The sequence below is a fragment of the Glossina fuscipes genome, unplaced genomic scaffold, assembly GCF_014805625.2.
Source record: "Glossina fuscipes isolate IAEA_lab_2018 unplaced genomic scaffold, Yale_Gfus_2 59, whole genome shotgun sequence".
Classification (NCBI taxonomy): Eukaryota; Metazoa; Arthropoda; class Insecta; order Diptera; family Glossinidae; genus Glossina; species Glossina fuscipes.
The window spans coordinates 5,449,754-5,464,852 of record NW_023998431.1 but is presented as its reverse complement, the minus strand read 5'-3'; the positions used below and the strand labels follow the sequence as shown (position 1 = coordinate 5,464,852).

Genomic DNA, 15,099 nt, shown 5'->3' with positions numbered 1-15,099 from the left:
TATTATTATTTACTTATTTTAATATTTATTTATACGTTCGCCACGTTATTTTTTTTTTAGTTTTTATTAAAATATGCATATTACTCGTCCGCCAGGTAGGATGGAACAGTTCATGGAGGGGTAAATTCCTTTGTGTAAGAAGTAATGCAGCACATGGCTGCAAAGTGTCATATGAAAGAATTGATAAGTGCGAAAATCAGAAAGTGTAGAAGAGGACAGGTTCATAATTTGACTGTAAACGTTTATACATCTGATGAGGGCATGATTTAAAAAAAAAAAGATTGCGAAATAAGGTTTTAAGTTGTCAGAACACGAAATGTCAAGAGTGCTGCTGTTATGAAGACCACATAGCAAATAGAAGTGACAATACTCGGACAGACAGGATATGATCAGGGGATTGCAAGACGCTATATGTACATAAAGAGCTGTTCACTGTGTTAATTTTGAATAGACGATCATTTCATCTCGTGTGATTAAACATCAGCCAGATGATAAGGCAAATAATGTCACGTCATAGTCCGCTATTTATAAACCAAGGAGCTTTGTTTACTTGTGTAAATAAAAGGTATAAATGACGACCATAAAGCGAAGTGTTCCATCGTTGCGGCCAAAAAAAAACTGAATGTTTTTTTCGATTGGCCTCAAGTCTGCAGAAATTGGAGCACAATTATTAAAATGAGATGGTCTGAAAGATGCATCTTTATCTGCAGTGGTGTTGCCAAGAATGCCCATGCAACTGCGCATTCAGAGAAATTTCATACAAAATGTATTTTAATTTGTGGCTGTAAGGGGATGGAAATGATTGCCAACCAGCAAAGAGGGGCACTATAAGAAATTTCTTTTTAGGCTTAGTATTCGCTAAGCGGATGGCTTATAGCATCGCAATCTATATTAATATTTCGACTGCTATCTACCACATCGGTCTTAGATCCATCAGTAAGGATGAGTGAAAATTGCTTCCATTTGGTATTGACCGAATTCGAGTAAGATATTAATTACTGGCCGAAATTATTGAGAACCAAAGGCTGATTAAGCTATGTACATCAGTTCTTGGAATATTGAAGTTATTAATTTTGTCAGGAAGGAAAGGAACTGGGTGATATAAAGTTGTAATTGAAAGGTAAGATTGAATCATTCTCAGAAGATAGAATTTCATTACATAAAAAATTGGCGAGTAAACGAAATCTTTCCTGTAGAGACATAACATTTGCCATCTGTTCCAAGCTTAGTGTGGATGTAGAATTCATGCCATCAGGGGCCTAACGATGCCGTTTCCATTGGATTCTGCATAATTTCAGATTATTTGAAATGTCCAATAGGAGCGAACAAGCGTGTTCTAATTTTGGCCTGACTAATCCGAGATGCAATTTAATCATACAAAAAGTGTCGGCACCCAAGAAACGTTAATGAGTTGAAAACATTGTTTAGCAAGAGAAAGTTTCGAGTGTAGAACAAGGTCTAAAAAGTCGAACAAACGGCATCGAATAACGATATATGAGAAGAGGAGCAACCGAAGGGTCTTTCCTTCTTTTTGAAAAGACCATGCATTTGGTTTTATTAATCGAAAGTGTAAGTTCGGATGAGTCGAGACGAGCAGAAATAGTGTCGAGGGAAATCTGGACCGAGTGGGAATAGCGTAGCCCAAAATTGAAACGTTCTCATGAAAGAAACTGAAACTGATTTTGTTAATATATCACCCAATACAGGACTCAATAGAGACCCCTGAGAAAAACCTGTGAAGGATCTCCTTTGTACAACAATATCATGCCGTGAATTAATATGTTCTTGCAGAGAAAGAGGTCATATAGAGATACAGAGATAAGAATCAAATTTAAGGTGTTAACATTGAGAGAAGTAAACGCTGAAGTTATGTCCAGAAAGCAGGCAATGAGCACATGGTTCTTAGCAGATGCTGCGTTGATTGCTGACCACAAAGCGACAATCTTGTCTTGGCCAGATGTGTAACGTCTAACATCCAATTGAAAATTGCTGAGGATACATTGGGAATCGAGATACCATTCTAAACGTGAATTTAATACTTTCTTGGAAATTTTTGCAAGGTTGCAAACTAAGGCAACATATCTGAAGGAATTAAGATTAATTGGCGAGTTTCCTCACCAAGTCGTACAGAGGGGATTAAAGGAACACAAGATCCAACGAACTTGCCACAAAACTCGTTAAAGAGCTGTGTGGGTATGGAACAATGCGGGGAAGTGATACCTCTAAAAAGTCTCACAGCACGCCAAAAATCTGAAATTGACATGTTCACAGCCTTTCCGCTTTTCCAGCCTGAGAGTATACGTGTATTCCTTTCTAACATTGGCCGAAAATTTGAAATTTATCTTAGAAGAAGATCGCTTGCATTTATCTGCAGTGATTCTAAGTTCGGTAGCGATTACACCGATTGCATTGCTTGGTGTTCCACCAAATATAAGAAAGTTGTGATTTTTTAGAAGTCTTTCGGCTCAGAGCATTATTGAAACGCATTAAAGAAACAAGCCGAAGATCCATTGGTTTGGATGGTATTTGAAACGTTGCGGATAGTATTGTTAACTAAAGAGGATTTAATATACTCTGGTGCACGGTTATATGAGCGGCTACGGGCAATAGAACGTAAATGAAGACCAATTTCAATTAAACAACCCTAAGGTATCGTTAAGGATCGTCTAAGTACTTAGTGAAATAAAATTAGGTGTACCGGTCGAAAGATCTATGCAGGAGGAGCCGGAACCAGGACGAGCATGAGTACCATTATTTAGCTGAACTAAATTGCTGCTTTCAAGAAAATCATGAATTGGAGACGCGACTACCATAACACGCTCTATGAACATCATAATTACCACATATTAATGCAGACATGTGGGATCTGAGAGAAAGTAAACTGTTAATTTTGAGAACCAGAAACATTACAATTAGATGGAATATAACAAGTTATGATCAAAAGCTCACCAAAGGATATGCGAATGATACAGCTACAAGCTTCAATAAGCATGCAATTTGCAAATTTGGAAGCGTAAGAGAACGAAAGTTTATTAAATATAAATATCGCAACGACACCACCATAAGAGTAGTTGGAGATGCCATCAAATGTTAGCATGTGGTAATCTTTAAAGAAAACGATTCGTGAGACTTAAGAGAAGTTTCGAAAAGACAAGGCACGGACATATCATTACAATAAAGATATTGTTCAAACTGTTTGGATTTATCACGAATGCTAGTGCAATTAAGTTGAGCTATTTTCATTACTGACGTAGTGAGAATAGGAGTACGAACCAGAAAAACTTCACAAGAGCATTCTTAATATAAAATCTGCTGTTGCCCCTTTAAGCGGCAATAGCAGATGTAAAGAAAACTCTTTTTCACGTTTCATTCACCATTTCATACTCAAACACTTAATCCCGGTTTTTTAAAGTCTTGCCATTGAGGCACAACTGGACGCAAGACATTTCCAACGATAAACCATTGTTTTGAATTAAATGCTCATCATGCAGTCAAACAAACAAAAATTCACCACGACGAAAACATCGGTTGAACAAGTACAAAACGATCAAAATTCCCATTTTGTTCTTAAGCAAAAAGTGAACGCCATCAGAGACCTGGTTGCGCCAAACTATACAAACTTTATTTTCAGACACAGATTAAATAAAATTAAAGTATACTCAAGTAATTGAAATGAAAAAGTTCATGTAGCAAAAACAGTCGCAGAGTTGTGTGAAATTGAAAAATGTTGCCTTGAAAGCGACTACAGCGAATGAAAAACATGTATTCCCCTAATTCGATCGAATCTTCTATCTTAAAAACAAGTGCACACATTCGAATCGGGCAGGGCCGACAATTGAATATCCCCCACTATTCACCGTACGCAATTCTTCGTTCGTTTTCATAATAAACTATTAAAAATTACAACTTATTTTCCTGTAAATGCATATTTTTCATGGGAGTCCTCATACGACATAAAATATAGATTGAATTTGTCTAAATCTGGCAAAATTCGATTTTTGTCATAGATCTTATGGCTATGCATTTCTATCACCATAAATATTAAAAATAAGACATCGTTTCCATACAGACACTTAGTTTTCATAAGCGCCACTGTATGGAGTGGAGGCCGAGCTCTAAATTGAACAATTTTCATCACAAATTATTAAAAAATGAACCTTTTTGTCATTCAAATACCGACTTTGGGAATAGGAATCCTTACTCGGAGTAACAATTTTACCATATAAACCTTAAGTTTTTGTAGCCACGCGTATATAGGAGGGAATTCAATACAGCAATCCATCTGGTCCAAATTTTTCACATTAACATAATATGAAAGAAAAATAATATTACGATTTTTATCGAGAAATAATGAAAATCGCGACTTTTTTTTTGTTTATTTATAACAAATTTTTTTAAATAAAATCTTGTATGAGCAATGGTCGTAAAAACGGTTCAATCCAATCCACAATCAGTTGGGCTGGTATCTTAAGAATTACGACTTGTAAATTGGACAGACAAATATATGGACGGTAATCGGATGAAAAAAAACGTGCTTAAATCAATCCAGGATATAAGTCGGACTCGATAGGTAAAATAAAAAGTGGGTGTATCTTAAGCCCTTGTGGGTGTTGCACACATCATAACATACCATAACATATCCATAACTGGAAGGAAGCGAAAAAAACAATATTTCGATACATTCTATTATATAAGCAGGCGGGGGCAAATTTGTTAATTTATGTACAGACGTCGCAGCATCGCCCATGCGTTACTATACGATACGTTTTTAATCAGTCTGCTCGCTCTAGTTTATAAATAATGGAGCACAAAAACAATTCTTTTGCTCTTCAAAGCAGGAATTTTCCCAATTTATACACCGCTGCAGGCGTTCTCACTTTCAATATCAACTTGCTTGCCATAACTTTCAATATTTTGGCCAAGGAAGATATTGTTTACTGTATATCGATTCAGATTTTGATACTGAATGCGTATATCACAATCGTTCGGTAATGGGCGTGCCTACAAATTCGATTGGCTCTGTTACCTTCTCGTATGTGTTTTTTGGTATAGAATACCAAACTTCATTCATACCTTCTCAAATTTTATCATTCTTTATGAGCACAAATTTTTTGGTACCACTTTGAGAAGGTAACACTTCTTTATTAAGGTAAAGAGGGTAATCATAACAAAGGAAGGGTTGACGTTGGCAGCGTTTTGTGCAAAAAAAAGCGGATAACTCGAAATTCCTACCGAACGATAAGTTAGTGAAAAGAAATTTGGATTTTTCTCGAAAAGTTTGGATCGACTTGTCGCGCATACATTTCTTTATTTTCTACATTCATATCAATGAAATTTTCAATCGAAGAACAAACAATAATATCTATATTAGAAATAATACATCGGGCGTGAAATAAGTCGAAATAAATTCGTGTATGTCATAACATAGATACATGCACACAAACAGAGATTAAGATCGTGTCCTTATATTGCCTACTCGAAAATTACGCTTTGACATTTTCTTTCGAAAATTCTTCACTTTAGTCCGACAGTCTAAGGTTTCATGGGAAATGTGCGATTTTAGCCTTTTATTATATATCTCCAATAGGCCTTTTTTCGTGCCACAAAATGGTATTACGTGAGTGCTTTACAATTGTGCGATCAAGTTTTCGATGGTGTACAAAAGTTCTGGCGTTTAACGCAACTCGGTTAATTTTTGTCTCCGCGCTATGCCTAACATCCTTTTCCAGAAATACGAGAGAAAACGAAAAGAGAGAGAAATGATATTGCTCATTAATAAAAAAAAAAAAAAACTTTTTAATTATGTACGCAATTAAAAAGTGTATGCTTAGATTTTTACTTGCATAAGTTCTTGTAATTGCCTACACAAATTGCAATGGACTTACGGACGTACATTCATGTGCTTGCAAACTGAAGAGTGAGATATTCAACGTCCCGGGGAAAGCTGTAAAATAACCTTAATATGTATGGGCAGAAAACAAAACAACATAATACAAATCCGCACAACGTCACAACGTAGTCATCAACTTTCCGAGAAATTTGTAGTTCTAACCGCGATTTCAACAGGTGAACGTAAGAATTGTGCGACTGATTAAAATTTCAATAAGCCTAAGCAATGGCAGAATGCGTTTTTCTATATGCATTATGACATATGACAAACTTAATAAATTCATTGTGTCAGCTATAATAACATATGCCTGAGCGTAATGTAATTTATTCAAAGAATTCATTGATTTATTGAATATAAGAGAAATGAGGAATATATGAGAAACAAGGGTAACGTTCAATCGCAAACGTAGCAGCCTTAACGAATGGATTTCCAATTTTTTAAATTTTAATTATCACAGCAACGAATTATCTAATTTTTTAGGCCCAACTTGAGGATGAAAAGACAATTGAAGTCGAAATTTAGTTATCTCCACGCAACCGATACATCAATCCAATGAAGAAATCGACAGATATATGTATTTAAAAGCAATTCAGCCGTGTTGTCAATGCCGATGCGAACCCATCAAAAGCATATAAAAATGCTAGGTACTGTCATTGGTCGCTACATTGCAGGCAAGTATTTAATAAGTCTAATAAATCCTTTGATAGCAATATGAATGACTTTTACTTTGAATGCATAAACTAACTCTTTTAAACAAAAAAGAAAAAGATAACAATAATGTATATATATATATATATATATATATACAAACAGTAGATGTTAAAAGGTTTGGCTTAAGTCAGATATAAACTTTTACTTTTTCTCTTTTGTTCTTTACACTTCTATCACTCTTTTACTCTTCATTAATTAAGAGCGAAAAAGTAGGTTAAATTATTAGCTTTAACCCCATTTCCGTTTAGAACGCGGGCATATATATTTCAGTTTATATTCATTTCTTTAAACTAAATATTATTAAAGTTGGCACACCAACTACCGCCATCGCTATCAACGAATAAAAAATACTTGACATCATTTGCGTTGTGAAGAACCATGCACACCTATACAAGTAAGATACGTTTACAACTAACGTAGTACTTTTGATGGGGAACGCCGAACTTACTGTTGCGAAAGATACTGAAAAAGTTGAAAAACAAAACCAGTAGGCGAGGCGAAGAAGAAAACTTTCGGCTAGGCTCGAATCTCTTAGTACCCATCGCATACATTGTTGCCATTAGGGAATTAGGGACCAGAAGTTAATGTACACTTTTCTCGCGTATAAATATCATCAATGATTCTAAGAAATCATTTTTTGGAAATTTTTCAAGTGTACTAGCTCGAGAATCGGTCGCTGATCACATATCGCGGATCAAAAAAGTTTGTTTTTGCCTTTATGCACGACACCACGAAAGCATTAAAATTGCGAAGCGTTTGTAACGCGACAAACCGTCCATTGTAGTCTTTCTTTTCGTTAATCTCCATTATTGACACTCGTAATAGATAGAGAAAAAGCACCTATTCACGGAAATTGGACAATTGCAGCCATAAAAGCGTTTCTAGATTAAAAAGTTTTGTTTAAAAAAAAATTTTCCTGCTTCAACAAGCTTCTAAATCGTCCGCAGTTTATTAGCGCAAAAAGTAAAGAAAATTTAAAAATTACAATTTTACTCTTTGTGTGACTCTCTACACGCATTGAGCTTCCATTCACATGTGTATTCAGAAATTTTATGCTTATATAACAATTGGATTAAGTTTTTCCGAATGTATTTATTAGCAGAAGAAAAACCCAGCTAGAGAGCTACGCAACGAAGGCACCTAAGTATCGCTTTCAAAGCAAGATACTTTTTACAAACATATTATTTATATTTGAGAAAAACGAAAGGAAAAAACTCCTTTATGTATCCTTGACATGCGTTAAAACGATACTTTAGAATCATGTGCAGCAAATTATTTTAATGAACTGAATGAATGCGTTATCTTTTTTAATTTCCCAAAGTAAGGATGAAAAAACAACGAATTTTAATAATGTTTTTGAGATCCACTACTATTAGATCCGCATTTACTTTTATTCGTTTTGTGGGCCGGTTAAGTACAGTCGATGCCTCTGATTGTTTATCTGGTGTAATACCCGACACCACTTTTCGCACAGCGGACATACGTAACATTCAGAGGGGCTTAAAATAGACTCACCTCTTACAATCCTTCCTTCCTGGCTTCTTTGTCCGTACGTCTATCTTATTTTTTGCCATGTATTCTTGTATTCAACCTACCGGCCACAATTTTTGACATATTTTGATTAAATGCAGTATACTGACACGTTTGGACCGAAGGACGAACGCTATTGACAATGCTTGGGATCGGTCCGCTTTTGCGACCACTCCTCAAATAACGCCTTATATTGAAAAGTCCTTATAAGAGAGCACTTGCAATTTTCAAAATTTCTCGACAAACTCGCTGAGTAATAGGGGTTGGACATTCGAAATTGATAAAAGAAATTTGGTTCGGCTGGAGCAATGTTTTGAACCGCTGTTCATATAACCGCTCTTGCGAAAACAGAATCTTTACATGGTAAAGCCATCTATTGAATATTGGACGATCAAAATTGGCTGATAATCGTAAATTGACAAAGAAATCAACCTCACTGAATTGAGATCACACAAGTCTATTTTTTGGACACCACGGCTTATAAGGATTATCAGGATGCATAAGTCTCTATATATATATAGCAAAAATGCCTAATTGTTAATGTTTTATAATGAAAATATGTTCATGATAATAGTTGGACATAAAAATTAAGTACACCAAACTAGAACCACGTGAGTCTATTTCTTGAGCCAAACTCCATATAAGATTTCTCATGAATAGTAAGGCTTTCAGAACAATGTTTAATTCTTAATATTATATGATAAAAATTAATCCATAGTAGCAATTTAACAAAAAAACTAAAGCTATGGAATTTAGGCCACATAGGTCTATTGTTTAGAATCCCATATATGAAGAAAATTCTAGTTTTCTATGACGGAAACGGAACAATAATAAAATTTCTGGAAAGTCAATTCGGTTTGATGAATTTCATGCCATGTGATGTTTTGGTTGTCCTTCAATGTGCCTTTGCTTGAAAATAATGTACAATTTTTGATGCATTACTACCAAAAAAAGTAAATAACTGCACTAAGCGAAGTTGTGTAAATTATTCAATGGTCGGCCTTGCCCGGCTGAAATGTTCTTACTTGTTTCGAGTTTGGAAGATTGAAAAATTTAAAAGAATCATCGAGACATTATGCAGATCAAAACTATACAAATCGAGCTTATGTTGTTGTCAATAACCGATGGATGTGCTTGAAGTCAAATTCCAACATATATTCTTACGAGACAATTTATACCTTTAAGTTGAAAGTTTTCCTACACTTTAGAGTGATGTGAAATACTTATATGTAATTTACGCTTTGCCATAACAGCTATCTTTCTTTATTTATAACAATAAAATCCGATGACTGAAAGACTGGCTGATCTTATCATGCCGTTGGGCTTTCCAGCCGTTTCAATGTTATAATCCTTGTCAACTTGGTAGATTGCTTTGAATCACCCAAGAATATTATATTTAGAGTTCTTTTATAACATAGCGAGTCAACTTCACCTATTCAATGAAGCTTCTATTTTTTTTTGCTTTCAGTAATTTAAACGGTCGTTATGCAATTAAAAGCAGCATTAAAAGAAGAATTGAACTAAAACATGTTTTATATGGGTTACGCCTTTCTTATGCCAAAGTAGGCGAATACATGAACAAACTCGCTATCACAGCAATCAGCTGCGAAAAGTTAAGACCTATTCAATAACAAAATCAACAAGATTCGACTGTCTTTAACGAAACGAAAATTCCTCTGTCATCACTTGTGATATGAAATGTTTCTACAACTATCGTTCCCGTGTCGTAGCTCACGACGACTAACATATATTTGGAAACATCAAACGTAGGCTGCCTTGTAAGCTTTTTGCAGCAAATGAACAACTCGAAGGGAAAACAGATGGCTTAGGATTGGGGAGTCGTTGGATTCTATATACCCAGGAGCTAAAAATCGATTATTTCGATAAATAATAAAATAAAATTTCGCCAAAGATTTTCTTTCCCTTATTACCGATCACAATGCGCATTAACGAAACAATGCAAAGCTGACTTTGAAATTTTAATAGAATTCATAATTAATTCAATGCGGACGTTCCTGTTGGCATAGAATGATATATTTGCTTTTCCAACCATTGGTCTTCGTAATATCTAAAGAAGAAATAAATTGTGATCATCCATTATGGTACGGTATACAAATTTCATTTTTTCTTTCGTTTTTTTGAGATAAAATTATTGGTTGTAGGAATTTCAACTACAATCGAATATCACTTGCTGACTGGTTAGCTCGTAGTTTCGTTCGCGAGCAAAGCTTTTTAGAGTTATATATATGTAAATAAATATGTAGCGCATCGGAGAATCTTTTCAAGAGTCTAAAGACCTAGTAAGTCCTAGTAACTGCAATCCCGAAAACCGGACCTAAATTTTTATCGCGTTTTTACTATGCAGCCGATAGATGTGGGGAGCATTAAAAACAGTAAGAGCGATAAAACTGATAAATGGCTAATGGGGATTGAGAGTCCAGTGATGGCCTTCCGGGAAAGCAGGCGTAAACAGATATTACGTTATCTAGGATATGTGCCCGCAATTATGAGTGTGAGTGTTATCTAAGTCATACATTTCTCCTTTCGAGATATTCAATGAATTTCATTTGAATAAGCCAAAAAATATTTTTACATTACGCAATATTTTAACTTAGAATTTTATTAGACTTGATTAATGAAAATTTATTACGAATATGAAGTTGAGTATGAGATTGAATTGACTTAAATCATTTTCAAGATTAACTGAATATCCTACATATAAATTAAATCAGTGAAAAGTTGTGGGTTTTATTAGAAGCAATAGTTCTTAAGTTTAGTTAATTACATGAACATAATTTTTTTTTTTAATTTTGACTTGGAACACTTTCATAATTATGGGGACATATGTCTATTTGGAAAGTATACAATGGTTTAATTCATGATTTCCTGGATCGCCCACATTGCACAAAGCAAAGTTTAGTCCAACTCCACAGGTCACAAAAGTTATATGATGAAAATAAAAAAAAAGCTCCTTTGGCTAGTAACTGATCACACCATACTAGAGTATTATATTAACAATGAATAAAGTTTTTGAATAGTGCTTAATAAAACAATGGCAACAACAAACATTTGTAATCATAAACAACAAGAATTTGATAATTATCGTTACATAATTTCTATATAGATACGATAATTTTCATCCCATTTTATCCAAGTCACTTAAAAATAAGCGCAGATGTAAACTTTAATATTAATGTTTCAAGAGCAATGCACGTGGTGTACACAAAAAATAAACGAATTTGAGATTGTTAAGCGAGAAATGAAATTTTTTTTGTTTCTGTTAATGTTAGCAGAACATGTGTTCTTTTGCTAAATATGTAATTTTTAAATGGTTCATTAAAAACAGCTCTCAAAAAGTTCGCTCGACAGGTATTTGCATCACGTGAGATAAGTGAATGTAGATGACATTATCCAGTTTGCCCGCGCTAGAGTTTTAAATTTTGCTGTTTTCCCATAGCCACGGTTTGCTAACATGCCAAATGTGAAATAATTGCTAAAAATACTTCCTATAGGCGAAATTTGAGTTTTTTTAGCTTGTATAAAAGGTGTACTCATATAGATTCATGGAGTGTCCACAAAAATATTTTACGTTTTCTAAAATGGACGGAGGAGTCTTCCAAATCCAACTATATCTTAATCGTTAAGATTAATAAACAGAGCTCTGTCAGGGCGCTTACAGTTCCGTTACAGAGTTCCGTTAAGGGACATGGCAAATGTATTTACTAGTTAAGTACGAATTTATCTTCACACCCTTCTTTCCAGTTTCCCTAATAAATTCTTGATTTGATCTGAACGTGCGTCCCTACGGCTTCCTTTTGCGCCATATAAACAATGGCCGTTAGCATCCAGATTTATTTATCGTTCTTCCTTTACTGGGGTAGTTAATGGATAGAATGAATGTAAGTTTCTCGGTCGACTGTTGCCTTTTTGGTCGCGTTTTTTGGACGGTTTTCATCATGGCCTTTGCACAATTCAGATGGTTAGTAGTGGTGGACTCAAAGCATATTCGCATCAAATGTAAGTTGACGTTTTCGATGTACTCTAAGTAAGCAAGTTACCCGCTGCGAAACTAGACTTTTAATGCTAACTTTTTTACAAACAAAATAGAGTAATAAATGGAGCAGGTTTTGATATGCTTGGGACTCCGTAATTTCGTTTTTCGATTATCAAAAATAATTTTTGGAAATTTTTTTATGTTTTCTGGTTACCTTTTTAAGGCCTCCATTGCGTTCGGTATCATCGATGTGCACAAGAATGACTTTGTGCAACAAAGTGCAAACCACCGATAAACCGTTGTTTTCGACATCGAAGTGACACAATAATACTTTTCAAGCAAATGCACTATGGTTCGAAATGCCATATTTCTTGGCCAAAAGTATTAAAACATTAAAAAATATTTTTTTTTCTAATAAAAATTAAATTTTTCACGCATTTCTGATGTGCTGTTAAATTAATTTAAATATAACATACACAGTCTTTTACGAAAATATTAGACTTCTAGTAAGCTTGCCTTCAATTCAAATTCAACTAACTCGTTATCAAAAATTGCTGCAATTTATTCGGAAAAAAATTTGTTTCCCATCAAAAACGCAATGCGCCATTAAAACCAGTTCAAACTCATTTTGCTAGCCATTGTTTGAGATGTGATACTTTTTGAAAATGATGTGAAATTTTTTATCACAGACGATGTTCATGTCTCTTTCCCGGAACTTATTGACCAACGTATTATGTAATTATTATTAAAATATGGAAAACATTTCAAAACCAAAGAAAAAAGAGGCTGATAAACGGCAAACAAATATTTTGCGGTGCTTAGCGGATCTATTAAATTTATTTTAAAAGTTTCATTGGAAGAAGGAAGGGAGCTTATATAATTATAATAATATTAATAGTAGAATGTTTTGCATAAAAGGCGTAAACTTCTACATTTAAAAGACTTGCGTAAGTAATCACAAAGTATTTAGACGAAGAAAAAAAAAATTTCAATAGATATATAGAAAAAATTTAAAAAAAGAAGAAAGGAATTATTTTAAAAATGTTTTGCTAACTACTTACTCGTGCTTATCAATACGTTTATTATGATGCGGATGGTTGTGTGTGTGTGTGCGCGCATGCGTGTGTGTGGGTGTATGCGGTTCTAAATTTTAAATTTATTCATTTAATTCTTTCAAAACAAAAAAAAAAATAAAATAAATAGTAAATAATGCCAAGTTTTACTTAGTTTTTCCACACGTTTTCACTTATTACACATTATCTCAGACATAACGTGGATGCTTCAAACCACCCAAACATAAATTGGAAATTTTTCTTTTCTTCTGCCTTCGTTTTTTTATTTTTTCTTCTTTTTGGCTTTTTGTTTTTTTTTTTTTTTTTCTAGGCTGTGATTGCTTTACACTTTAAGTTGTCTAACAAAATTATGCAGATTTGATCATTATCATTACGTCGTCACCATTCTTGATTTGTTCATTTTTATACTATAGAATATGATTTTCTATTCTTTTCTTTTCTTTGAATTTCTTTTCTTTCTTATTTTCTGTTTTCTCTTTTCGTTTTTCCTTTCTTTTCTTTTTCTCTAAATATATAAAGCATTTTCAATAGTTCTGCCGTTGGCTTCGCGTCGTAGATGCTGCATAAAATTTACATAAATTATAATTTTGCCTTTATTCTATTTCTTTAGTTGGCTTTAATGTTTACATTTTCTTGGATGGAATGGAATTTATAATTATTTACAAGCAAAACAATCGCATTCGTTTCTATGAACATTGCTACGTACGTATATGTGTTTAAGCTTGTAATTGAAATAACTTTCTGGCATTAAATGTTCTTTAAATGGAGTCAAAAAAGGCTAACAGAGCGTATAAGTGATAATTAATGTCAGAGTTAAACAATTAGTGAATAAGAAAATTAATTGCACACGAATTGGAAATGTAATGCTTTATGCCCACCCATCTCATTCAGTATTCAGTAAATTATATAATAATTGCATTATATATGTATATAATATATAAGTATAGATTATATCTCTATAATATATAATATATAAGTAGCATCTCATATACATATGATATTATGTTAAAACGTTAAAGTTCATTAAGGTTGACTATTAAATATCTGACCATGTTGACTATTCGATGACCTACATCACTTCACCCAGTACTAATCAATAATATAATTTATCATATGATATTAAAAACTCGACATCATTGTTTTATGAAGGCTTATTTTCCATGAGAGCTGTTATAAGCTAAAAAAAAAAAAAACAAACTAAAACAAACGTAACGCAAACTTAACACTATAAATATATATGTCCAAGCAACTCTCTTGACAAAGTCTATCCAAATCATTTTCATCAAATTTCATCCAAATATATTAAAGCTTACAAAATGTGGGTTGAATGCAGAAATGAATGTACAAATATCACGCGGACAGACAGACGGACAGAAAATACAGGAAATGATTCTAACTCAATTGATATAACAAGGCATGTGTTTGTTTAATATCTTCGCAGATGTCGCATACATCCGTACAAACTCAGTTTGTATACAATTACTACACCACTACACTACACATGGTAATCGACTATAATCATAGCGCCAATATATTACAGATGTAATATAAATGAGAAATGAATTAAGAAGAATGTAAGAATAGTTGAATATTTTCATGTCTTTGTCATATCACGTCTATATCAATATTCGACACGTTCTAAAGTGCAGTGAAGAAAATGCCACAACGGGTAGTCCCGTTCACTAAAACCCACATAAAACTGCGCCGTCTTATAATGACATACTTTTTTCTTAGTTGCGAAGAAACTGTAGAATCACTTCGAACTTGGCCTAACAATTTTCACAAATCAATTACTTATGATATAAATTTTAGATGAATTCTCCATTCCTTACATATTTTAACCTATCTACCCTTTCAAGGGCAATGAAAAAAACTAACCAAAGATTAACCGATGGACAAAA

General features: G+C 33.7%; 1 protein-coding gene across 1 annotated transcript in view; it reads right to left on the bottom strand.

The window, feature by feature from the left end:
• The window catches only part of LOC119637442 (serine-rich adhesin for platelets), a 95,196-nt gene extending 81,535 nt beyond the window's left edge, over positions 1-13,661 (bottom strand). Inside the window, exon 1 of the mRNA XM_038033461.1 lies at positions 13,187-13,661. Within this exon, the coding sequence (XP_037889389.1) occupies positions 13,187-13,244 (58 nt within the window). The 5' untranslated portion in view covers positions 13,245-13,661. The remainder of the gene's footprint in view (positions 1-13,186) is intronic.
• Between the last annotated feature and the right edge of the window lie 1,438 nt (positions 13,662-15,099).